General features: G+C 48.1%; 3 protein-coding genes across 5 annotated transcripts; all 3 read right to left on the reverse strand.

The window, feature by feature from the left end:
- Nucleotides 1–207: 207 nt before the first annotated feature.
- Nucleotides 208–14,826, reverse strand: ilf3a (interleukin enhancer binding factor 3a). Of its 3 annotated transcripts, none has more exons than XM_066663530.1 (19): nt 14,689–14,826; nt 13,916–14,069; nt 13,610–13,727; nt 13,284–13,474; nt 12,354–12,519; nt 12,082–12,226; nt 10,055–10,140; nt 9,269–9,364; nt 9,011–9,122; nt 8,763–8,860; nt 8,042–8,144; nt 7,815–7,919; nt 6,206–6,396; nt 6,003–6,128; nt 5,734–5,871; nt 3,789–3,932; nt 3,377–3,482; nt 2,936–3,238; nt 208–723 (listed from the first exon to the last, which is right to left on the reverse strand). In XM_066663530.1, the coding sequence occupies exons 2-19, from the start codon at nt 14,032–14,034 to the stop codon at nt 605–607; spliced, it is 2,466 nt and encodes an 821-aa protein (XP_066519627.1). In that variant the 5' UTR covers nt 14,035–14,069; nt 14,689–14,826; the 3' UTR covers nt 208–604. The 3 variants fall into 3 exon arrangements, with proteins under 3 accessions (XP_066519627.1, XP_066519626.1, XP_066519628.1); XM_066663529.1 differs by having other exon boundaries at nt 14,648–14,800; XM_066663531.1 differs by lacking the exon at nt 14,689–14,826 and adding an exon at nt 14,373–14,613.
- A 506-nt stretch (nt 14,827–15,332) lies between these two features.
- Nucleotides 15,333–19,681, reverse strand: ptger1a (prostaglandin E receptor 1a (subtype EP1)). Its single transcript, XM_066664101.1, has 2 exons — nt 18,797–19,681; nt 15,333–15,927 (listed from the first exon to the last, which is right to left on the reverse strand). Exons 1-2 carry the CDS (start codon nt 19,679–19,681, stop codon nt 15,661–15,663), a joined length of 1,152 nt encoding a protein of 383 aa, XP_066520198.1. The 3' UTR covers nt 15,333–15,660.
- Nucleotides 19,682–22,287: 2,606 nt separating this feature from the next.
- On the reverse strand, nt 22,288–24,055 carry LOC136691544 (uncharacterized). Its single transcript, XM_066664102.1, has 2 exons — nt 23,245–24,055; nt 22,288–22,934 (listed from the first exon to the last, which is right to left on the reverse strand). The coding sequence occupies exons 1-2, from the start codon at nt 24,053–24,055 to the stop codon at nt 22,288–22,290; spliced, it is 1,458 nt and encodes a 485-aa protein (XP_066520199.1).
- Nucleotides 24,056–25,812: the final 1,757 nt, after the last annotated feature.

Raw genomic sequence — 25,812 nt, forward strand, 5'->3', positions numbered from 1 at the left:
TGAGAGAGAGGACAGTGAGGGGACAGTGGAGCTGAGAGAGAGGACATTGAGGGGACAGTGGAGCTGAGAGAGGGGACAGTGAGGGGACAGTGGAGCTGAGAGAGGGGACAGTGAGGGGACAGTGGAGCTGATCATACATTCTTTTAAAACAAAACTCCAGACGGTGCATAAAAATAGAAAACATTTTATTTCTCACTGCCACAAAACAAACTTAAAAACAGGACTACAGCCCGAGAGAGAGACAGAGATAGAGAGAGACAGAGAAAGAGACAGAGATAGAGAGAGAGAAAGAGAGAGAGAGACAGAGAAAGAGACAGAGAGAGAGAGAGAGAGAGCCAGGGAGGTTACAGCAGGTCGTCTTTCGTTCCCGTTCTCTCTGGAATAAACTCAGACGGAAAATGTGAAGGAGACCAGACTTCCTCTCGGATCAGACTCGGTTCCTGAATTAGACCCGGATTAAAATAAACAAACAACTGCAACGGAAACAAACCAGAAACAAACACACAACTGGAGCTGGGTTCTAAAACAGCGCCCACTCTGCTTCTGTTGGCCTTCGGGGGGCGCTGTGGACCACTGACTGAGGGGGTGGGGGTGTCAGGTGAGTTTATCTGTAGCTGTAGCTGCTGCTGCTGTAGCCCCCCAGGTTGGGGTAGGCACTCTGTTGGTACCCATAATCCTGTGTGGTGGTTCCGGGGGGTCCAAACGATGACTGACCTCCGTAACCTGTAAACAATAAACAAATATTAACCAAATTAAGAGAGAGAGAGAGATAGATAGATAGAGAGAGAGAGAGAGAGAGAGAGAGGGAGGAATAGATAAAGAGAGAGAGAGAAATGAGAGAGAGAAATAGAGAGAGAGAGAGGAGACAGAAAGATAAAAGAGAGAGAAAGAGAAAAAAACATAGAGAGAAGAGAGAGAGACAGAGTACTATCCAATTACAGACCTATCTCTAACCTTCCCTTCATTTCTAAGATCTTAGAAAAAGTTGTGGCCCAACAACCTCCCTCATACTTGCATAAAAATAACATATGAAAAATTTCAATCTGGTTTTAGGCCACACCATAGCACCGAAACAGCTTTAGTTAAGATAACGAACGACCTTCTCCTCTCCTCTGATCGAGGCTGCGTATCCATGCTAGTTCTACTCGACCTCAGTGCAGCTTTCGATACAACTGATCATACTATTCTGCTAGAAAGATTAAAAAACATGGTTGGAATCACGGCCCTATCATGGTTTAAGTCTTACCTCACAGATCGCTATCAGTTTGTAAAAGTAAATAATGTTCCTTCTACTCATACAAAATGAGATTTGGAGTTCCCCAAGGCTCCATTTTAGGACCTTTATTATTCATATTATACATGCTGCCACTGGGCAGAGTTATTAGCAGGCATGGCATTACCTTCCACAGTTATGCAGATGACACACAGTTATACATATCAGCCAAACCAGATGACAAACCTACACTAAAGAAAATGGAGGACTGTGTTAAAGAAGTGAAGCATTGGATGTCATACACTTTCCTTCTGCTAAACAGCGACAAAACCGAGGTTCTCCTTCTAGGTCCAAAACCTGCTATAAATAAAGTATCAGATTTAATACTTAATTTTGACTTCCCTGTTCTCCCGAGCTCATCAGCTAAAAATCTGGGTGTTATAATTGATTCAGATCTATCATTTGATCAGCATACAGGTAACATTACAAGAACAGCTTTCCTACATCTTCGGAACCTCGCTAAGTTAAGAAACTCCTTATCCCTCCCAGATGCGGAAACATTAGTTCACGCTTTTATTACATCAAGATTAGATTATTGCAATGCACTTTTATCAGGATGCTCCAGCAGAAACTTGAGTAAACTCCAGCTAATTCAAAATGCTGCAGCCAGGGTCCTCACTAAAACTAGAAAATTTGATCATATCAGCCCAGTCTTATCAGCCCTTCACTGGCTTCCAGTTAAATTCCGTATTGATTACAACATTTTTTTACTCACGTATAAATCCCTACACGGCCCCTGAATACTTGCAAGACCTCATCACACACTATGAACCACCAAGATTACTCAGATCTCAGGGCGCCGGCCTCTTACTAGTACCCAGAATTCATAAGACTTCAGCGGGGGGAAAGCCTTCTCCTACAAAGCCCCTCAGCTCTGGAACAATCTTCCAGCTAGTGTTCGGGACGCAGACACAGTCACTATGTTTAAGTCTAGGCTCAAAACACACTTGTTCAGTTTAGCTTTTGGCAACTAACCTCTGTCTAGTTTAAGGTTGTCATTTCAGGAACTCATGGACATGGAGAATCAGGGTAAACCTGGATGATGTGCTCACAATTTCTCTTGTTTGGAACGAAAGGATGTCTTTGTCTGGGCTCCTTCTGGTTTCCCTCCTCCCAGTCTGTGACAGTCAGATCCGTCACTACACTAATGAAAATATTCACATGCTCTTATTCTCTGCTGCACTCAACTAAACTAACTGCTTCCCTTTACTGTTTTACTGTTTTCTGAGAAAATGGTGGCCCACTGATGGAAGATTGTTTGCTGGATTCTCTTGCGGCCCAGAGCAGACCAGCTGCTCACCTTATTATTATTATTATTGTACTGTAGCATAATGACACTTCATTGGTGATAATTTAAAATTCAATCTATAGTTTGATCAGAGGAGGATGGGTCCCCTTTGTGAGTCTTGGTTCCTCCCAAGGTTTCTTCCTCCAGCCTCGAGGGAGTTTTTCCTGCCACTGTTGCCTTCGGCTTGCTCGCATTGGGCTTTGATTTAAATGTTCTGGTATGAAACTGTGAAGCTGCTTTGTGACAACGTCAGTTGTAAAAGGCGCTATACAAATAAATTTGATTTGATTTGAGAGTGAGAGAGAGAGTGAGAGAAAGAGAGAGAGAGAAATGAGAGAGAGAGAAATGAGAGAGAGAGAGAGAGAGAGAGAGACCTCCGTAGCTATAGTCCTGCCCCCCCGAGGCCTGGTTGGGGAACCCGTATCCGTAATCCGGTCCCACCAGAGGAGCGAGGCCCTGGCCCTGGTTCTGGACCTGGTTCTGGTTCTGGGCGGGGGTTTTCTTGTACTGGGAGTACTCCTGGCTGTACTGGCTGTAGTAGCCGGAGGAGGGGGGGGGCACCGCCTGGTAGGTGACGGAGGATGGAGCCGCAGTGGGGTTCTCATCCCCAACAGAGTCAGAGCTAAACACAGACCCAGTGTCCGCAGCACTGCTCTCAGATACACTCACAGCTGGTCCTGGAACACACACACACCCCCACCCACCCATTATACACACATTACACACATACACACACATTATACACACGTGTGTATTGTGTGTGTGAGGGGGGTGGGTATAAACTGAATGATCTGAAGTGCTGTGGTGGGACTTACCTTTGTAGGCGGAGCTTGCATTGTTGAATCCTCTGCCCCGCCCCCGAGCTCTGCCACGGCCCCTGGCTGGAGGGTTAAACCCTATTCCACCCATACTTCCATAGCCCTGTTAAAACACACACACACACACCCCTTTAACACATGCATAGGAACCCATAACGGTTCTGGAGTGTTCCCAGAGGAGCTGTGTGTGTGAACGCGACCCACGCCTCATTCGTCCCGGACATTACCCAGACTTTATCCTCCCAGAGCCCTAACTCCACCCCAGACTCTGCCCCCAGGTCTAAAGCTCGTCACATTGCTCTAGAGACTCTCCAGTGTTCAAGTGTGAAACAGGCAAAACACACAACTTGTATTCATATGAAATTAACGTGTGTGTGTGTGTGTGTGTGTGTGTGTGTGTTTGTTTTACCATCGGTTGGAATCTCTTCTTCTTCAGGCCTTCGGGGGCGGAGCTAAACGGAAAGAGTTTCTCCAGAGCAGCGAGAGCAGCATTAGCCTTCGCCACTTTCTTATTAGAACCAGAGCCCTGGAACTTCTGTCCATCCACCTCCACCTGAGAGAGAAAGAGGGGGGGGGGGAGGGAGGAGAAGAGAGAGGGGAGAGAGAGGAGAAAAGAGATGGGAGAGGGAAAGAGAGAGAGAGAGGGGAGAGAGAGAAGAGAGAGGGGATAGGGGAAAAGAGGGAGAGAGGAGAAAAGAGAGGGAGAGAGAGGAGAGAGAGAAAGGAGAAGTGAGAGGAGAGAAAGAGAAGAAGTGAGAGGAGAGAGAGAGAAGTGAGAGGAGAAGAGAGAGGGAGAGAGAGGAGAAGAGAGGGGAGAGAGAAGAGAAGTGAGAGGAGAAGAGAGAGAAGAGAAGTGAGAGGAGAAGAGAGAGAAGAGAAGTGAGAGGAGAAGAGAGAGAAGAGAAGTGAGAGGAGAAGAGAGGGGAGAGAGAGGAGAAGAGAGGGGAGAAAGAAAGAGAAGAGAGAGGAGAAGAGAGAGAAGAGAGAGGAGAAGAGAGAGGAGAAGAGAGAGAAGAGAAGTGAGAGGAGAAAAGAGGGGAGAGAGAGGAGAAAAGAAGGGAGAGAGAAGAGAGAGGGGAGAGAGGAGAATCGAGAGGGGAGAGAGAGAGGAGAAGAGAGAGGGGGAGAGAGAGAGGAGAAGAGAGAGGGGGGTGAGAGAGAGGAGAAGTGAGAAGAGATAGAGAGAGAAGAGAAGTGAGAGGGGAGAGAGATGAGAAGAGAGGGGAGAGAGAGGAGAAGAGAGGGGAGAGAGAGGAGAAGAGGGGGAAGAGAGAGGAGAAGAGGGGGAAGAGAGAGGAGAAGAGGGGGAAGAGAGAGAGGAGAAGAGAGAGGGGGGGAGAGAGAGTAGAGAAGTGAGAGGAGAGAGAGAGAGAGAAGAGAAGTGAGAGGAGAGAGAGAAGAGAAGTGAGAGGAGAGAGAGAGAGAGAAGAGAAGTGAGAGGAGAGAGAGAGAGAGAGAAGAGAAGTGAGAGGAGAGAGAGAGAGAGAGAGAGAGAAGAGAAGTGAGAGGAGAGAGAAGTGAGAGGAGAAGAGAGAGGGGAGAGAGAGGGAGAAGAGAAGTGAGAGGAGAGATAGAGGTGAAGTGAGAGGAGAGAGAGAAGAGAAGTGAGAGGAGAAGAGAGAAGAGAAGTGAGAGGAGAAGAGAGAGGGAGAGAGGAGAGAAGAGAAGAGAGAGGGGAGAGAGAGGAGAAGAGGGGGAAGAGAGAGAGGAGAAGAGAGAGGGAGAGAGGAGAGAAGAGAAGAGAGAGGGGAGAGAGAGAGGGGAGAGAGAGGAGATAGGAGAAGAGAGAGGGGAGAGAGAGAGGAGAAGAGAGAAGAGAAGTGAGAGGAGAAGAGAGAGGGAGAGAGGAGAGAAGAGAAGGAAGAGAGAGAGGAGAAGAGGGGGAAGAGAGAGAGGAGAAGAGAGAGGGAGAGAGGAGAGAAGAGAAGAGAAAGGGGAGAGAGAGGAGAAGAGAGGGGAGAGAGGAGAGAGAAGAGAGAGGGAAGAGAGAGGGGAGAGAGAGGAGAAGAGAGAGGGGAGAAGAGAGAGGGGAGAAGAGAGAGGGGAGAGAGAGAGGAGAAGAGAGAGGGGAGAGAGAGAGGAGAAGAGAGAGGGGAGAGAGAGAGGAGAAGAGAGAGGGGAGAGAGAGGGAGAAGAGAGAGGAGAAAGAGGAGAAGAGAGAGGAGAAAGAGGAGAAGAGAGAGGGAGAAGACAGAATTCTTCACTAGTCGGTTTCTCACGTTATTTTTTGTTGAATTAAATGAGAATTGTGATTTTAATTACAGTTACTATAAATGACTAAAGAGCAGAGAATGTTAGAATTTAGAATAACAGTTAGACACACACACACACACAGTCTTTTCTCTCACACACACCTCGATGGTGAAGGTTTTCTCGTTGAAGCGTCCTGTAACAGAGACGACCTCGTATTTCAGACTCCGCCTCTTTTCATTCAGCTCCATCACAGGGTTCTTCCCGTGCTTCGTCAGGATGGGACCACCCTGCAGCGCCCCCTGCAGACACCAACACCATTACTACACCCCGTCCTGCAGTGCCCCCAGCAGACACCAACATTGTCAATACACCCCACCCTGAAGCGTCCCCTGCACACATATATATGTGAGTTTGGGGTGTGTGTGTGTACCTCAGCTCCATCTTCTCCTGTTCCTTCCCCCTCTGCGCTGGTCCCAGTGGTCGTGCCCTCTGTACTCTGGCTCTGATTGGCTGGTTTTGTCTCTGAGCCTGTGGACATGCCCAGAGCCTGCAGGGCCTGAGTATCAACACACACACACAAATAAATCAATAGGATGCCACTCTACCCTACAGCGTCGCGGAGCAGTGCGGTACCTTCTGGGCAACGAGCAGCTTGGCGGCGCGTTTGGATGAGCCCGTGGCCTCGTGGGACACTCCGTCCACCTCGATGGCCATGGTGAACTGGGGCGTGTGGTCCGGACCTGTCTGGGACACCAGACGATACAGGATCCCCGGCCTCAGCTGATTCAGCTTCATCAGAGCATTAGCAGGCTCCACACGGAACTCTGCATAAACACACACACACACACACACACAGTTACAGACCTAGAACTGTACAGAGGCAGATCCAGGGCCTCAGACTGTGCTGGTCATCAGCCTCCTCTGAACATCCCCCGTGTCCTGGAATAAACCTGTTCATGCTCCACAGAGTGAGTCACACAAGGGGGCGCCCATATTTACAGCAGTTGACCTCTGACATACCCAGGCCACTAGGGGGCAGAGTGATGACTATTTAATGATGTGAATGTGAAGGAGGGAGTGATTCTGGTCCATAGCTGAGCGTGGTCTGATTGGTCTGTAAGTGAGGAGCTGGTCTCTGATTGGTTACTATGGGAGATTAACCAGCCATTTCCTTCAGGAATTGTGCTACGTTCTGTGGCTATCCCTTTAGCGTTAGCCCTGGAGCTACACACAGTGTTGCTTTAAACTAACAGGGCTTGTTAGCATCAGCTGGGAGGGGAGGGGTTCAGTGACTTGCAACAGGCTTTACAAGGTGTGTGAGTGTTTGTGGGGGTTTCTCCTAGGACAAGTCCTGCATAGTGCCGTGTTCTGCCATCAGCTGTAAATATGGACTAACTCAGTCTTAAACCCAACTGCTGCTTTAACTCTGTTCACACAGTTACTCTATATCAGTGGCTCCCAAACCTTTTTCTGCAGTGCCCCCAGATCAGGATTTATTCTAGCCCCCCCCCAAAGTATTTTGTTTCCAACAAAACCCTGGAATTCCCACAGAACACCTTCCTTCCTTTCGAAAAAAATAAAGTAATAAATCACCTTCACAGTGGCATTATTAACAATCACATGTGTGTTGTGTTTTTATTGCCTTGCTACGTCCCCCCTGCAATAGCTCCAGACCACCCCTAGGGTGAGCACTCCCCTACTGTGGGAGCCACTGCTTTAACACATGGAGAATCATTCTAGACGTGATGTGAAAGCACTGATCCGAAGCCGTCTCTCAGACGGACAGCGCGAGGCGAGCGGAGCGGAGGCGACCTGATAACGTCGAAGGGTTTGAAAAAACACTCGAGTCGTGTTGGGTTTGAATGATTTAATAAAACAGAAGAATACAAATCAGTGGAAAAGGTCTTAAAACATAATTCAGTGAAATCTGAACGAAGAAACGATAAAACACTGAACTTGAGCGTCGCTTTAACCCCGTCTTCACAAAATGGAAACAACAGAGGAGCAGTAAATGACGGTAAACTGGGCAGAGACCGAGGGCGAGGCCGGATCAGAAAGGGGAGGTTCTTGATCAGTGGAGGGTGGGGCTATACCGCAGCAGGAGGAGGAGCTATGGGTCCCGGGGGCGTGCTCGGATCTGAGCGCCGTTCCCCGCGGACCAGGGGTGAATTTGGAACGCAGACTGAGACAATGGTGTTTCGGGATCTTCCCGTTTAGTTTCCTATGAATCACTGGTGCTTGCCTTTGCGAGGGAACTTGGCCTTCCGCGCGGCCGGGTCGTCGTCCGAATACGACTCCAGAGGACGCTTCGGGCCGAACGGACCTGGAACCGCTCCGGGAACCTGAGCTGTGGAGGGACGAGTGATACAGTTAATACGGTAAAACACAGAAAACGGAACAGATATGTGCCAACCCCCCCCTCACAGGAGGGCGCTGTAACTCTGAAAAGCCTTGGTGAATGGTTCTTACGAGAGCTGTGGAGCTCGGAGAACATGCGCGCCGCTCGCTGAGAGAGACGGTCCATCCCTAGAATTTTGTGCATCTGCCCAAACGCCACCAGCCGCAAAGCAACCTGGGAAACAGAAAAAACACAGCGCCGTCACATGCTGCAGAACACAGAGCCGTGCAGAACCTGGGGCTGGATTCTCACAAGCTTTACTCAGAAAAACCTTAAAGGTTTTGAAACAGTACGAAGCTCACAAGAATGCTCTTAAATTCTTAATTAGTTTCTCGCGTTTCCTCCTTAGACTCTCTCCATTTGTTCCCTGTAGAGACTTTGTAGTGAAGCGCTTCATGCTGCAGTTTGTAGTTCGTAACGTTTACTCAGTGGAGTGTCGAGAGACAGACGAAAAGCTGAAACGGGCGACTGATAAAATCATCATGAATTCATATTCTTAAAAGAACGTTGTTAAGGGAAATAAAGAGAATTCTTAAGAGGTTTTCTGAAGAATAACTTTATCTCAGCTTTTATCTTAAGGCACTTGTGTGACTCCGGCTCCTAGGGTCTGAATCGGAGGAGCCCTGGACTTGGATCGATTCCTTCCTTCACTCTCGCTCCCACCTGCATCCAATCAGAGCTACGTGGGCCCCACACAAACGGGGGTCAGAGGTGATCCGGTTCTGGAGAAATCTTTAAGCTCTGTAAGTTACATTAGAATCAAACGATCACAAGAGAAGAGAGGTTGCGCACCTGTGCACTCTGGGTAATATCCTCACGCTGCTGTGGGGTGAGAGCGCTACATGCGTCCACGCTGTCACGCTCACATGGGTCAGAGATTCCTGGACCGTCTGCTCAGAGAGAACACACACACACACACACACACGTGAGTCCAACACAAACCAGGTCCCAGGTGTTAAACTGGATCCGGGCTGAGATTAACCCCATCAGAACCCAGAGCGGATCGACCAGGACACGGCTCTGACCCGAGCAGCTCTTACCGTCCAGCAGGATCCCAGAGGACACACACTCCAGAACCCGCCGCAGAGCCTCGCCCGGACCCATCGGCCGCTCACTGGTCACCAGCGCTCTCTCACACAGCAGCTCCAGGATCTGCAAAACACACACACACACACAACTCAACTAACATCATATACAGAAAATTAGAGAGAGAAAAAGAAAGAGACAGAGAGAGACAGAGAGAGAGAGAGAGAGAGAGAGAGAGAGAGAGAGACAGAGAGACAGAGAGAGAGAGTTACCCATCCTTTCAGGGGAGTCCAGGTGGGGATGCGAGTGCAGAGATCTCTCAGGATCCGGATCACGATCACACACGACTGCACACTGTTCACTTTCGCCTGTTATCATCAACAACAATCACACTCACAGTGACATGTCGGCATCTCTCACACACACACACACAGCTCACTTTCGCCTGTTATCATCAATAACAATCACACACATCAGTTTTTTCTTACTCTCTCACACACTCACACTTTTCAGAACTGAGGAGCTGAACTGTCCCCAGGATAAAGTCAAAAGTCCACAGTCGACACGCTTCACTTTAAACACAACTTGTAAACGTTTCAGTTCAATTCTGGTCAAACAGACGGGTTTCACCAAAGCGGGTCCTGTACATTTCCCGGGAAGAGCCCGGGGACGCCTGGCCTCGCAGTGACCCGGCCGGGTGTGTCAGAAACAGAACCCCCTCCACACGCTGGTTACAGCACAGCTGAACTGTGGGGCTCCTCTGAAAGAATTGGATTATGCTCCACAGAGAGGGTCCACCATATGGGGGTGGCCAGGTTTGACGGTTTCTCTGACACATCCGGGCCACTAGGTGTCAGTAGGCGACAATAATTACAATATTAATATTGTATTAAATGTTTTATTTTAGACTGCTCTGCTGGGACAAACATAGCTCAGTCACTCGTGCTGAGACAGCGAGGTATCCCCGGGCGTCCTCCAGGGGGCGTAGGGACCCTGGTTCCCACGGAAACGGCAGGTAAAAGTGAAGGTTAAACGACAGATAAAAACGAGGTGCAAACCTGGAACCACTTGGTGTGTCGGACAGCTGCGAGAGACGAGAGGCATTTCTGCGTGTCCAGAGCGTCCGGGCCCCAGGACACCCGCTCTACCGCACAAAGGAGAAAGGCACCGTTTGACCAAGGGGCCTCTGATGTCACCGCAGGGGGCGGGGCCAGTAGGAGAGCTCAGCGGGGGAGAAGCTGGGGGCGGAGTCTGTGAGCTGAGACACACCCACATCCTAAACCCTGTACATAAAATGTTCTACGTTTTTGTGCCTGTCCCCGCAGTGACCTGAAGGAGGTGCTGTTTCGGTCTTAATCTCACAGGTTTGTTTTATTATCCTCAGATTTCTACTATACCCCCCCCCCCCCTTCCACCTGGACATCACTGGGAACAGAACCAGCGTTCTCCAAACTCCACTCTAAATACCGCAGCCTCTCTATGACTCAGAGAACAGGCTAGAACCCGTACTGTTTCTTAACAGAACCAGAATCTCAACAGCTCCTATGTTCCTGTGGAGAACAGTGTTCTGTATTTATTGAGAACCTTAACTGTGCTGCTGTGAAAAAAACTGTACTCCCACTGCGACCTGAGACATGGAACGATGAGGGAATGGATGATGTTGCGAGTTTCAATTGAAATCAAACCCTGTACTTTATAGAATAGCATTCCTCTAATTCTGACATCACTGGAAGACAAAGCAAAGCCCAGTCACAGGGCTTCAACAGACCCCGCCCTTTCTCACCCCGAGGCCAAGTGGCTCCGCCCCCTGAGAGTCAGAGAGCTTCCGGTTGGTCAAAAGTCCAGCGTCCCTAAAAACTCACACACTACAGTCTGAGGAAGGAGCAGAGTTTTTTACAAATCACAGGAAACAGTAGCAGGTTTAAATCAGCTCACAGTGGGGGGCCGGGTCAGCGCCGCAGCAGAACTGGACCCGTCGCGGGAGGCTCGTGCGATACAGACTCCCTCCGATCACGACTTATCGTTTACACTAATCAAAGCTGATGATTTAAAGCCACACTGACTCACTTGGTGAGTGATTGACAAACACTGGCTGACACCACTTGGTTTTGTTGCAACATCATCATCTTGAGACAAAAATAATACCAATACGATTAAAGTTTACACCAGGATTGTTCATAAATATCAACTGCGGTGAAGTACAGTCTGCTGGTTCCATTGTGTGCAGACACCACCGAGACGTCTGTCTAATGCCTAACAAATCAAAACACCAACCATCTAAATCTGAAGAGAAGAGAACCGGCTCCACATCGGCCCTGCATCCTTTTCTCCCTTTTAGCTCTCACCTGTGAGTAAAGCCAGTCGAGAGATTACTGCTGTCCTCTCTCTCTCTCTCTAAAAGTGTCTCCCTACGCAGTGCACGGTGTAGGTCATAAAATTACATTTATATTCAGCTTTAATATTCCCTCCTCTCTGTCTCACTGGTGCACTGTAGTAGTCTTAGTTCAATTACCTCTGAAGTGCACTATGAAGGGGGTCTGGCGCTATTTTGGGACACAACCCTTTTTCTCTCCTTTGCTTCCTCCGTAGTTTTTGGTGTGGGAGACGTGTGCCATGGAGGGTTTCCCACCCTCCTCCATAGTGCGGTTTCTGCAGTGCTAACCCTGGAGTACAGCTCAATTGTATTTTAAGGTAAAAATGGCTGTTTTTTTAGCTGTTGTATGTTCTGTGTACAAACGGCCTCAAACACCCAGTAACACACCCCGAGTCGTGAGATCGCACAGGGGTCAGACCCTCGTATCGCACAAGCCTCCTCCTCCTCTGACAGCAGAAATATTACAGTATTATAATCACACAATTTTCTAACTGTTTATCACCAGAACGTGAATGAACATGAACGCGACGCGGTGTTTCAGTTTCTGCTGCTGGTCGGACCCTCGGAGCATCTGTAGCCCTCCACTGTTACAATAAACATCTTCATTAAACACACACACATTTCTAAACAAACAAGGGCTGGCATGAGGGAGAATATCTCCGCAGCCGTGAGCGGTGGACAGAGGGTCGTCGCGGTGTGGTCAGTCTGTACCTCCGCCCTCCTTCTCCGACAGCTCCCGCACGGCCGGAGACGTCACGTGGACCTTCAGCTTCAGCTCCGGCTTCTTCACCATCTTCACCTCGATCACAGCGTCCTCCGGCAAGGGACAGAGGATGTACTCCTCGTCCACCTGCTCCTGGACACACAGAGCACAGCACACACTCTGAACCTGCAGCAGAACTCGGGTCCAGTGAACCGGCGCCGCCCGGACAGAGCACCTCCTACAATAACTACATTCCAGACCCCTTGTGTGTGCATGTTACCTCCAGGACTTCAGTGAGTTTGGTGGAGATGTTCTGGAGAAGGGTGCTGGTCGGGAGGGTGCTGCAGAGAAGAACCAGCTCCAGATCCAAATCCTGTTTCAGCAGAAGCCCCTTGGCCACCAAACCGACCCGTAGTACTCCCTTTAGTTTAGTGTCTGACCCCTCACTGCAAACACAAACACAGCATGAGTGGTGCTCTGTAGCAGCTCTGCACCAGTCTGCAGTGATATCAGAGGAGCACCTGGACTTTAGTTACATTTAGAGCCTCATTCTCCTTCAGAAGAGTTCCACAATCAGAGATTACCCCCCTCTCCTCACTCTTCTGTGACATGGAGCTCAGCTCAGATTCTCATTCTACAGAGTTCTGTTCACACCACAGTTCCTGAACTGTACATTTACAGCTAACTCCTGAGACCTCAGCTGCTCCTCGTGCTGTTTTCTGTTCATTCTGAATTAAAGGACATAATCCACTGAAACTACATTAAACTCAGAGAATACACTGGGGGTCATAGAGTTTAAAGGAGGAAACACTGAACCCTGTGGGTTTCAAGGCGTCATAAACCCTCCGTTTGGAGCGTGACTCTGAATAATCTCAGTTTGAAGGGCCATGTCGCCCTCACACTCCACCACACCCCTCTCTCCAAAATGAACTGAGCCCCCCACCCTGAGGGGAAACAGAGGAGGAAGGGCAAGAGGTAGGGGCAAGGTGGGGTATGGGATTCACTCAAACAACCCTTGGAGTAAACCGACCCCAGTGGGAGTTAAAGCAAGGGAGGCAGTGGTTGAGAATCGCTCGTCGGTCTCAGACCCCCTGCCCATGAGGAGCGGAGCCACTGTGTGAAATTTAAGCCTAAAGAGAGTACCCCACTGGTCATCTGACATGGCCTCCTGGGATATTCCGTTCTCATCTAGAACCAGCCCAGGTCTTACCTCGGAGCGTCCTCACTGGCCGGTTCCTTCTGGTCCATCCAATCAGACACAGCCTTGAGCCCCAGCTCTATGTGTGACACCATGTCCTGGACGGCCTTCAGGTCCTCGGGGGACGGGTAGATACTGGCGTGTTTGGCATTGATGTGACGATCTTCATTTTGGAAAGTTCGCTGTGTTGGAGGTTTTATTGTCTGATAACACACACACACACACACACTTTTAAGGTCAGGTGTTATACTCAAGGGCCCTTAGCTGTGGATGTTTCGGGAGGAGGACAGCACAGTTCTGAGACACGGACAGGGACTATGATTCGGACCAGAACTCACGGGTTCTCCATGAGGGAGCTCTGTCTGTCTCTGCCTCCACTCTGCGAGGTAAGCATGGTAGTGCCGCAGATCTTCCTCATAACACAGACAATCGTACCAGTAACGCAGCTCCTCGAACCTGAGAATCACAACATCAAACCAAACTTATCAGCATCAAGTCCCAGCCTTATAAACATCCAGCACTGTTTATTTGTGATGGGGGCTTGGTGACGCTGCCGTTGTGACGGGGGCTCGGTGACGCTGCCGTTGTGACTCAGTTGTCCCTGTAACCCTCCCTCTGATTGGAGGGGACGTGGGGGTGTTTACCTGTTGTAGTCTCTGGGGTGTAAAGTGTGTCCTGCCTGAATCAGAGCGTCCCAGTACAGCAGCTCCTCGTACGCCTGACGCTCGTCCCACAGGGGGGGCGGGAGACCCTCTCTCTGCATCTCAGCTTCGTCTTCTGATCGAAACCTGCCTTCACCTGGAATCAACAGCAGCGCTCAGACTCATCACCGTCACAGTAGCAAACATTCTTCAGACAATCAACTACTTCATTTCATCATCCCTTTTGATTTAATACCCCCCTCAGTGCCTACTTTACAGGTAAAAGACCAGGGTCTGTGGAATGTCGCTCTCAAATGGAAAATAAATGCTCCATCCGTGACAAGGACACAGCAGTATTATATTTTTCTGTTGAGTGTTTGCGCCCCCTAGAGGTTAAAAACCCCGGGTGTAAAGAATAGAGAGCCATTTCAAACACAGCCCCGACCAGACCCAAACAAACCTGACTGGACACAACCCCAGTTCCCATTGAACGTGTGATGATGAAAACAGGGTGAGAGTTTAATGTGAACACTTCCTCTGGTTCCCAGAGACGATCAGGTATTGTGTTATAATCCCAGCTAAAAAACCCAGTTCTCTGCGCTCAGAGTTTAAACAACACAACGACGCTTTCCCGTTCCACCTTAAACCCGCCGCAGAGGAACACTTCGCATTTAAGGTGGAACGGACAGTTAGAAACGAAGCCGCGCTGCGGGGTTTCCTTTAAAAAACGTTTACCGAGCTAGTTTGATGATTTAATCCCGGTTCGGTTCCGTTACCTCAGGCTTCACCACAGCTCCGAGCGCACGTCCCAGATCTCTACAAAATAAAAGACTCTGGCTTAATAAAAGTCCCAAAGCTCCGCCAGTCTTCTTCCGCTTCCGGAGAACTCCACAAAGCGGCGGCTAATGCTAATATTTATCAGTTTCCTTTGATCATTATCGGCCTCGCATTCATATTTATATATGTGTCAATATTTAAGCATGTGTTTGTGTTCTGAGATTTATTCTTTAATGTAAATAACGCTGTTTCTCCCCGGAACCGACTCCCCGCCCCTGATCAGGATAAAGTGGTTACGGAGAATGAATGAACATTTACTCACTAAACAATATATATTTTTTAATAAAACAAAATGTTTTAATTTGTAAATACTCTGGAAACATCTGAATTTTAATGTATCTGCTACATTTTCTGGTTATTTTTTTGTTTTGTTGTTTATGTTGAGGTGTGTTTCAGAGAGAAAAAAACAGCAGTGTAGTGTTTGTTTTTTTAGAACTGTTATTGTTTATTGGAATTTTCAGTAAAAACTTTTACAATAAATAAATAAATAATTATATTTCCTCTCTCAACCATTATTTATACAATGAAGCGTTCTTAAACAACAGATAAACATTGATAATAAACACACACAGTAAACGCCGTCTTCTCTGTTTGCTGGAGAATAGATGGGCTGCAGTTCTGAAATGTGATTTGATGGTGGCAAAGAATAAACTAAAAATATTTTTAACCCATTACAGAGAAAATACCCCCCCCCCAATAAATAAATAAATAAATAAATAAACAAAAAGCTGTAAATGTGCTTTTATCCTAAAACTCAAAGCACAAACAGTTTACTCTCAGTCCAGCGGTCTACACCTGCAGCACCCAAGAGATGTCACGAAACAGATCAGACTTAAAGAAAAGAAGGGTAAACATCACTTATTGACACATAAATTATTTAAATAACATTTTCTGGACTGCACCCCCTGTGGTCAGACCCTGTTACTGACAGAGTTTCGTTTGGAGCTGTGGACGGAGTCGCTCGTCCAGCGCCGGACATTGCTGGGGTTCGCCGGGCACTTGGTGACAATATAGATTCTTCGGAGGACGGCCTTCCGGAGCAGGATATAAACCCATGGGTCCAGGATCTGGTTCCAGGATGCCAGGCGAACCCCCGTTATCATCAGTGTTCTGTAGGCGGCGATGTCTTCTCCAGCAGAGTCCTCATATGAGCGCATCACAGACAGGAAGCTGAAAATCTTTAACAACATGACACTAATGTTTCCTCTGCAGCGAAACAACACAAAGATTCAGTGATTTATTGTTTCACATAAAGTTATTTACAAACTGAACCAAACAAACACTTTGATAAATTCAGACTTGGCTTTTTCATTATTAGCATTAGCTTTATTATATTATATATTTATCATTATTAAACACTTTTTGTAGGTTCAGTGTCCACAGATTTAAAATATAACGATTAAAATACACACCTGAACATACTGATACAGTAGGGGATGGGGTTAAATCAGAACAGGCGTGTTTGACTTGACCAATCGCCGTCTGTTTTGTCGAGGTGACATTAAGTTTTTGGTCCGACTTGTCTCTGCGGCTGCGATACATCACTGTGACACACTGCGTTATTATCTCGCGAGTGCATGGCGGCTGCAGGCACACAGACTATGGCATGCATTTGGGGCCAAAATTGTCTTGATTCTGACGGAAAATATGCACGTGTACAGACGGCAAAATATAACGTGTTAACAACTCTTCACACCTTATAGCCAATCAGTGAACTACAATATGAATATATCTGCATGTGAATAAGGGACCGTGACAAAAGTTGTTCATGAGACAATTACACGTTACTACATACTGCCTACTAAACATGACACACATGCAAACTTAGCATTATGTTAATTGCATTTGAGAGCACACACTCCATACGCACTGTGCTCTTAACAAAAACGTAGGCTCATGGGACCATGATGGAGTCTGTTTACTTGTTCAACAAAATAGTTCTTCAAATCTTTTCTTTTTAATTGCAGAAGAGTATTTGCAGACTGCACGAGGCTGGCCCAGTTCCAGATGTGCTCCGGCAGATGTGGATCTGAGTACAGAGCCATAAAAGTGGCTAAAATTGTTGGTACCCTTTTGTTAAAAAAAGAAAAACTCACAATGTTCACTGAAATAATTCTATATCACCACCATCATCACTGCCATGATCCACTGTTGATACTGTGATTATATCAGTGCCCAGATCATAACACAGACTGTGGCACAGGGACATTCTGTCAGTAATCTGTAGGTGGTCCGACCAAAGGAGGACATACAGGGCCCCCCTCGTGAGCTCTGGTTCCTCAAGGTTTCTTCCACGGCTCTGAGGGCGTTTCTCTGTGCCACTGTTGCCCCTGGTTTACTCATCTCTGGGTTTTATGTTCAATTTTAAAACTTTTATTTTTACTGGATTTATATGAAGCTGCTGACATCATCCGTTGTAAAAAGTGCTATTACAAATACATTTGATTTGATAACCTCACTGTTCACGTGTTTTTCCACTCACAGATGTGTAATATTATTACCATACGACCACGGCCCTGTGAGAACCAGATATTTATGCTTCTTTTGACTATGGCACAGGAAGAAAACTTCATGTGTAAATTTTTATGGCTGCTTGTTATTGACCGAAATAACAATTACACAATATCTGGATCCCTGAGTGTTTACAGATTTAATAGCATTACATTTAATATGTGTCTACACACTGATGTTGCTTTAGTTTTGTTTAATATTTTAAACTGTATTTTTTTATTAATTAAATGTATTGCTTAATAACCTAATGGTGTTTAATACTTTAAATGTATATTTACATCATACTTCATTTATCATAATAATCTAATCTAAAGTAATCAGACTATAGAAAATATCCAGTAGATAATAAAGAAATAAAGCAGCAGGTTATTAAAACATTCATGTTTATTTTGCAACTTTATTCAATGTGTAAATAAATATCGCCATCTACTGGCAGAATGTTGAAACTGTAGTGAAAAGGCCAATTATGTCTGCACCCGTAAAAAATAACCCTCTGTAGACTTAAAAACATGCCGTCTGTACCCCTTTAAAAATAAACATAAAAATATCTCAATACATCAATAAGTGAATACTTTACCAGGCTTTAGAATTAACACGATTTTGGCCCTAAATGCAAGCCATACCAATGCAAGCAGCCGCTGCATAAGACGAGAGACAACTTGATGACGACAGAGCTTAATCCTCATTGGCTGGAAGCTCTGCTGAAACCTATGACGTTTGTTTCTAAAATGTAAATCTCAGTGATCTCTCTTAAAGACCCTGTGTGATCTCAAACTGCAAACGGCTACACTCGCTGACCACCAACAGGGGGCGCAGTTCATCTCGAACATGTATGGCTCCTCACAACATGAGATCTCAACACTTTCAGCACTGCCCCCTTCCCCCAGCAGAGGGCTCCAGCACTAGGGCACTTCACTCTGAAGAACTGAACTTCACTCGAGGGTTTGATTAAACGTCCTAATCCCGATTCAGGAGAATTCAAGATTAAACTGTAAACGTCAGTGTGTCCTTCCTCAAAAAAGTTCTCCAGCAAACCAGACATCTGCCTTTTTCTTTTTAAAAACAGCAGCATTTTATTTTAACCGCGAGGTAATCTTTCTCTGAACAGAAATATTTATTGTAATGTTCCAAATCTCCTGTTTTTGCTCCTGGGGCTCCCCCTAGTGTTATTCATTTTACAGAGTTTCCTTCTCTACTCCAAAAGTACATTGTGCGGTTTCTGTAGCGCTGAGCCAGGGACAGAGGCTCTGTTCTCCACCCTCAGGTGGGGTTTTCATTTATTTAAAACATAATCTTATTTACAGAGCAGCAAGGTCTACGTGAGGGAAAGGGGATAAAATGAGAGAGATATAAATGGAAAAATAAACAGATAAAGTATAAAACATTTGATTAGTTTTACAGGAGTTAAAATGAATAAATCAGTTTCACAAATTCAAATTTCAAAACTCAGTGGAGTATCACAGTGAATTTGATGCAGTAATTTTAGGGTAAAAATAAACCTAGTGTTCTTGCAGCTGTGTTAGTTCTGAGACTCACCAGCAGGGGGCTCCAACAGATACAGGAGGTGACCATGATGCCCAGCAGCTGCACCACCATCTCGATGTCGTGAGATCGGGTCGAGTGTTTGGTTCCTCTGTGCTGTTTATTCCTCAGTCTCCCACAGAGCAATGAAACACCGCTGACCGTGTTAAAGACCAGCGACACAGCGAGAGAACCAAGACCCAGAGTGGAGAACAGCAGAGCGAAGGCCCGGTCTCGCTCCCTCGTGGCCGAGTCTGTGTCCGGATCCAGATCCGAATGCGGCAGGACGGTAATGAAGCACCACGTTCCCGGGTGCTGGTAGTTGTAGGATCCCAGGCTCGCCACGGGCATCAGCGCCACAGTCAGTGCCGCTAACCACACACCGCTCAGCGCCAGCTTCACTCGCCTCCCGCTTACCGCCGAGGCGTGGAGCAACGGCCGAGTCACTCCCAGACACCTCTCCGCCGCCATGATTCCGCCCAGGAACAGGGAGCACAAGCCGAAGAACACCATGCTGCCACCCAGGAGCTGGCACAGCGCGTCCGGCTGAGGGACTCCGTCTCCCACCCTGCTCAGATACAGCCGCAGCACCAGGCCACCCGCCACCACGTGACCCGCCAGGTCCGTCATGACCAGGGCAGCGGCCAGCAGCAGAAACGTGGCCTTGGAGCGGCGCCGCAGACCAGCGTACGACTTCAGCAGGATCAGCAGCGCCGCCACGTTGGACGCCACACCGAGGGACATGGACAGAGCCGCCGCCATCGGACCACTCAGAAACCTCTCAGAGACCGTGCTAGTGTTAGCATTGAGTAGCGCCAGAGTCAAGTGGCTCCAGTTGGAGGATTTCCTGAGTTCAAAATGTTCACTGGTGGAATCAACAGAGAGTGAAGCTAAGTCCATTTCAGCTGAAGATCACAGAATGCATCAGAACACAGCCACTACAAACAGTGAGAAGATGATGGGAGATCAGTTATGTTTCATCAATATCTACACTGTCTAAACGCCAATAATTGGCGTAATAATTAATCCACTCCGTTACACATCAAACGCCCCTTTACTCCACTGAGTTACACACCAAACTCCCCTTTAATTCACTCAGTTACACATCAAACGTCCCTTTAATCCACTCCGTTACACATCAAAGACCCCTTTAATTCACTCAGTTACACATCAAACTCCCCTTTAATTCACTCAGTTACACATCAAACTCCCCTTTAATTCACTCAGTTACACATCAAACGCCCCTTTAATCCACTCCGTTACACATCAAACGTCCCTTTAATTCACTCAGTTACACATCAAACTCCCCTTTAATTCACTCAGTTACACATCAAACACCCCTTTAATCCACTCCGTTACACATCAAGCGCCCCTTTAATCCACTCCGTTACACATCAAACGCCCCTTTACTCCACTGAGTTACACATCAAAGACCCCTTTAATTCACTCAGTTACACATCAAACTCCCCTTTAATTCACTCAGTTACACATCAAACGCCCCTTTAATCCACTCCGTTACACATCAAACGCCCCTTTACTCCACTGAGTTACACAACAAACTCCCCTTTAATTCACTCAGTTACACATCAAACGCCCCTTTAATCCACTCTGTTACACATCAAACGCCCCTTTACTCCACTGAGTTACACATCAAACACCCCTTTAATTCACTCCGTTGCACATCAAACGCCCCTTTACTCCACTGAGTTACACATCAAAGACCCCTTTAATTCACTCAGTTACACATCAAACTCCCCTTTAATTCACTCAGTTACACATCAAACGCCCCTTTAATCCACTCCGTTACACATCAAACGCCCCTTTACTCCACTGAGTTACACATCAAAGACCCCTTTAATTCACTCAGTTACACATCAAACTCCCCTTTAATTCACTCAGTTACACATCAAACGCCCCTTTAATCCACTCCGTTACACATCAAACGCCCCTTTACTCCACTGAGTTACACAACAAACTCCCCTTTAATTCACTCAGTTACACATCAAACGCCCCTTTAATCCACTCCGTTACACATCAAACGCCCCTTTACTCCACTGAGTTACACATCAAAGACCCCTTTAATTCACTCAGTTACACATCAAACTCCCCTTTAATTCACTCAGTTACACATCAAACGCCCCTTTAATCCACTCCGTTACACATCAAACGCCCCTTTACTCCACTGAGTTACACAACAAACTCCCCTTTAATTCACTCAGTTACACATCAAACGCCCCTTTAATCCACTCCGTTACACATCAAACGCCCCTTTACTCCACTGAGTTACACAACAAACTCCCCTTTAATTCACTCAGTTACACATCAAACGCCCCTTTAATCCACTCCGTTACACATCAAACGCCCCTTTACTCCACTGAGTTACACATCAAACACCCCTTTAATTCACTCCGTTGCACATCAAACACCCCTTTACTCCACTCCGTTACACATCAAACACAAGTTCAGTTTTGAGAGAAATTCAGGATCCAAGAAATAAAATATTTCTCACATTTTAACTCACGTCAGAGTAAACCAGGATTAAAGTAAAACACTAAACTACAGGATTAAAGTTATACACTAAACTACAGGATTAATTATTGACAGTGATATAGTTAATAGTTTAGCTACTGATCAGATTATTACCATTCTGGAGTCTCTGATTCATAACCCAAGACCCGGAGAAATCTCCACGAGGTCCACACTCCACCAGGGTCCTGCTCAGTTAATCCAGACTAGAAAATCCAGTTCGTTTAAATTAGTTCAGTAAATCCAGATCATCCCTGAAGAACTGTTTTAATGCAGAAAGCCTGAGCTCTGCACACAGAACATGCCCCGCCCACTCCAATGATAAACCCGCCCATACAAACCCTGCCCCTCCCCTCTACACCCAGTCTTCTACATTAGCTCCTGCCACACTGACCCTGATTGACCTGTGTTCTGTTTCTTTATAAACTGAAGGAACATTATTCTGTTGTTTTTAGAGAGTCTGGGTTTTATTTTTTATTGTTGTTCCTTTGTTGATTTATAATGTCTGTCACAAAACCACACTGTGGTAAATCAGTAGCCACTTGTCACACCTGGATTCTCTCATTCCCTTATTCACTCATTCATTCACTTACTCTCATTTACTCACTTGTTCATGTAATCATTAATTCACTTAATCATTAGTTTATTCACTCACTCATTAACTTTCTGAAGCAGGAAATCAAAGTGGAACTGTGCTCTCTGGAGTGATGGAGTTCCTGTGTTTACATTAATGTGTAACGTGTTTATGCTAATGTGTGAGGCAGTAGCGAGGGAGCACTGTGAGGCTATAGTGAGGGGATAGGTGTGAGGGAGCAGTGTGAGGCTATAGTGAGGGGGCAGGTGTGGGGCTGTAGTGAGGGGGCAGTGTGAAGCTGTAGTGAGGGGGCGGTGTGAGGCTGTAGTGAGGGGGCAGTGGGGGCTGTAGTGAGGGGGCAGTGGGGGCTGTAGTGAGGGGATAGGTGTGAGGGAGCAGTGTGAGGCTATAGTGAGGGGGCAGGTGTGGGTCTGTAGTGAGGGGGCAGTGTGAGGCTGTAGTGAGGGGGCAGTGTGAAGCTGTAGTGAGGGGGCAGTGTGAGGCTGTAGTGAGGGGGTGGTGTGAGGCTGTAGTGAAGGGGCAGTGGGGGCTGTAGTGAGGGGGCAGTGGGGGCTGTAGTGAGGGGGCAGTGTGAGGCTGTAGTGAGGGGGCAGTGTGAGGCTGTAGTGAGGGGGCAGTGTGAGGCTGTAGTGAGGTAGTAGGTGTGAGGGGGCAGTGTGAGGCTGTAGTGAGGGGCAGTGTGAGGCAGTGTGGGGCTGTAGTGAGGGGTCAGTGTAAGGCTGTAGTGAGGGGGCAGTGTGAGACTGTATTGAGGGGGCAGTGTGAGGCTGTACTGAGGGGGCAGTGTGAGGCTGTAGTGAGGGGGCAGTGTGAGACTGTATTGAGGGGGCAGTGTGAGGCTGTACTGAGGGGGCAGGTGTGAGGCTGTACTGAGGGGGCAGTGTGAGGCTGTACTGAGGGGGCAGTGTGAGGCTGTACTGAGGGGGCAGTGTGAGGCTGTAGTGAGGGGGAAGTGTGAGGCTGTACTGAGGGGGAGCGTGAGACTGTATTGAGGGGGCAGTGTGAGGCTGTACTGAGGGGGCAGGTGTGAGGCTGTTATGAGGGGGCAGTGTGAGGCTGTACTGAGGGGGCAGTGTGAGGCTGTAGTGAGGGGCAGGGTGGTGCTGTAGTGAGGGGCAGGGTGGTGCTGTAGTGAGGGAGCAGTGTGGTGCTGTAGTGAGGGGGCAGTGTGAGGCTGTATTGAGGAGTCAGTGTGAGGCTGTAGTGAGGGGGCAGTGTGGTGCTGTAGTGAGGGGGCAGTGTGGTGCTGTAGTGAGGGGGCAGTGTGGGGCTGTAGTGAGGGGGCAGTGTGAGGCTGTAGTAAGGGGATAGGTGTGAGGGGGCAGTGTGGGGCTGTAGTGACAGGGCAGTGTGGGGCTGTAGTGAGGGGTCAGTGTGAGGCTGTATTGAGGGAGCAGTGTGAGGTTGTAGTGAGGGAGCAGTTTGAGGCTGTACTGAGGGGGCAGTGTGGTGCTGTAGTGAGGGGGCAGTGTGGGGGTGTAGTGAGGGGGCAGTGTGAAGCTGTAGTGAGGGGGCAGTGTGAGGCTGTAGTGAGGGGCAGTGGGGGCTGTAGTGAGGGGGCAGTGGGGGCTGTAGTGAGGGGGCAGTGTGAGGCTGTAGTGAGGGGGCAGTGTGAGGCTGTAGTGAGGGGGCAGTGTGAGGCTGTAGTGAGGGGGCAGTGTGAGGCTGTATTGAGGAGGCAGTGTGAGGCTGTAGTGAGGTAGTAGGTGTGAGGGGCCAGTGTGAGGCTGTAGTGAGGTGATAGGTGTGAGGGGGCAGTGTGAGGCTGTAGTAAGGGGATAGGTGTGAGGGGGCAGTGTGGGGCTGTAGTGACAGGGCAGTGTGGGGCTGTAGTGAGGGGTCAGTGTGAGGCTGTATTGAGGGGTCAGTGTGAGGTTGTAGTGAGGGGGCAGTTTGAGGCTGTAGTGAGGGGGCAGTGTGAGGCTGTAGTGAGTGAGCAGGTGTGAGGCTGTAGTGAGGGGGCAGTGTGAGGCTGCAGTGAAGGGGTAGGTGTGAGGGGGCAGTGTGAGGCTGTAGTGAGGGGGCAGTGTGAGGCTGTAGTGAGGGGGCAGTGTGGGGCTGTAGTGAGGGGGCAGGTGTGAGGCTGTAGTGAGGGGGCAGTGTGGGGTTGCACCCCCACCTGTCATCACAAAGTGCTTCGAGAGGCTCGTCATGAGGCACATCAAGACCCTACTTCCCCTCACACTGGACCCTCTACAGTTCGCGTATCGTCCTAACCGCACAACGGACGATGCCATATCCACCACGCTCCACCTAGCGCTCACCCACCTGGACAAAAAAGACACATATGCCCGAATGCTGTTCATAGACTTCAGCTCAGCATTCAACACCATCATTCCTCAGCACCTGATTGGGAAGCTGAATATACTGGGCCTTAACACTTCTCTCTGCAACTGGATCCTGGACTTCCTGAGTGGGAGACCTCAGTCAGTCCGGATCGGTAGGAACACCTCCAGCACCATCACACTGAACACTGGAGCCCCCCGGGGCTGCGTGCTCAGTCCACTGCTGTTCACACTGCTGACCCATGACTGTGCAGCGATGCACGGCTCAAATCATATCATCAAGTTTGCTGATGACACGACTGTGGTGGGTCTCATCAGTAAGAACGACGAGTCAGCATACAGAGAGGAGGTGCAGCGGCTAACTGACTGGTGTGAAGTTAACAACCTGTCTCTGAACGTGGACAAAACCAAAGAGATGGTTGTAGACTTCAGAGAAACAAGGGGTGAGCACTCGCCGCTGAAAATCTACAACTCTGCTGTGGAGATTGTCAAGAATAGAAGAAGGTTCATCTCCCACCTCCTATCCTCAACACTTTTTACAGAGGAGTCATCGAGAGCATCATGACCAGCTGCATCACTGTTGCACTAGTTGCACTTTAATGTTGTGTATTGTTTTATGTAGCACCTTGGTCCTGGAGGAACGCTATTTCGTTTCACTGTGTACTGTAAACACTTTATACTGCTGAAATGACAATAAACTTCTTGAACTTGAAGTTGTAGTGTGGGGGCAGGTGTGAGGTTGTAGTCCTTGTCCTCTGTTTATCTCTTGTTTTTAAAGCTGACTGTAAACAGAAGCCTGTCGTCTGTGGATCCTCTGGAGTGAGAAAGGAATGCCTCACCATCTCACTCTGCTCCAGGGGTTAATCATTACCTCGCGCCCAGATGTGATTAGACACGTCTGTCCAGAAAAGACAGTGAGGTGGTCAGCACAGGAGTACTGACCCGTCTGGGCCCTCCCTCAGCCTCAGAATTAAATTTATTTTGGTTTCTAACATTTAGTCTCTAAATGTCCAGGCTGTTGATGAGTTCTGTTTATCTGTGTGTTCTTCCATTTCTCACAAACTGCACAGCAGTAGTTCCAGGAGCAGCCACAGTCCCCGAGGAAGAGAAACAACTTGTCATTTTCCAGTGCTGTGGAACGTATCAGACCAGGTGAGCCCCTGGGCGAATATTTTGAAAGTCTTGTTAGTTATGTTGTGGTGCAGCACCAGGATTAATAAGTAACATCAGTCTATTTCTGACTGTGGGGGTGAGGGGTCTGTTAGTAAAACTGTGGGGGCCCTGAAAACAGAGGGATGTCCAGCTGAGTGTCGAGGGGCGAAGGCCGTGCTGTTCTCGCTGCAGATGTTTCCTCAGGAAAGCCTTTGGACCTGAAGGTGTTCTCTAAGTTCTGCACAGCGTGGTCCCGCTGTTCACTCTTCAAACCTGAGGCAGATGTTGACAGATGCTCTTCAGTCAGATGAATTGAGGCCCAGTTCTGCAGGATACAGATGTGGAGAAGGTTCCAGTGAAACAGCAGCGGAACCAGACCCCCGCCCGTGGGACGTCCATTGTCACCGGAGACTGAAGGTCACTGAGGGAAGGGACGGAGCGTCTCTCTGTCTCCAGCTCATTGCTGATTGGAT

The sequence above is a fragment of the Hoplias malabaricus genome, chromosome 3 (genome assembly GCF_029633855.1).
Source record: "Hoplias malabaricus isolate fHopMal1 chromosome 3, fHopMal1.hap1, whole genome shotgun sequence".
Classification (NCBI taxonomy): Eukaryota; Metazoa; Chordata; class Actinopteri; order Characiformes; family Erythrinidae; genus Hoplias; species Hoplias malabaricus.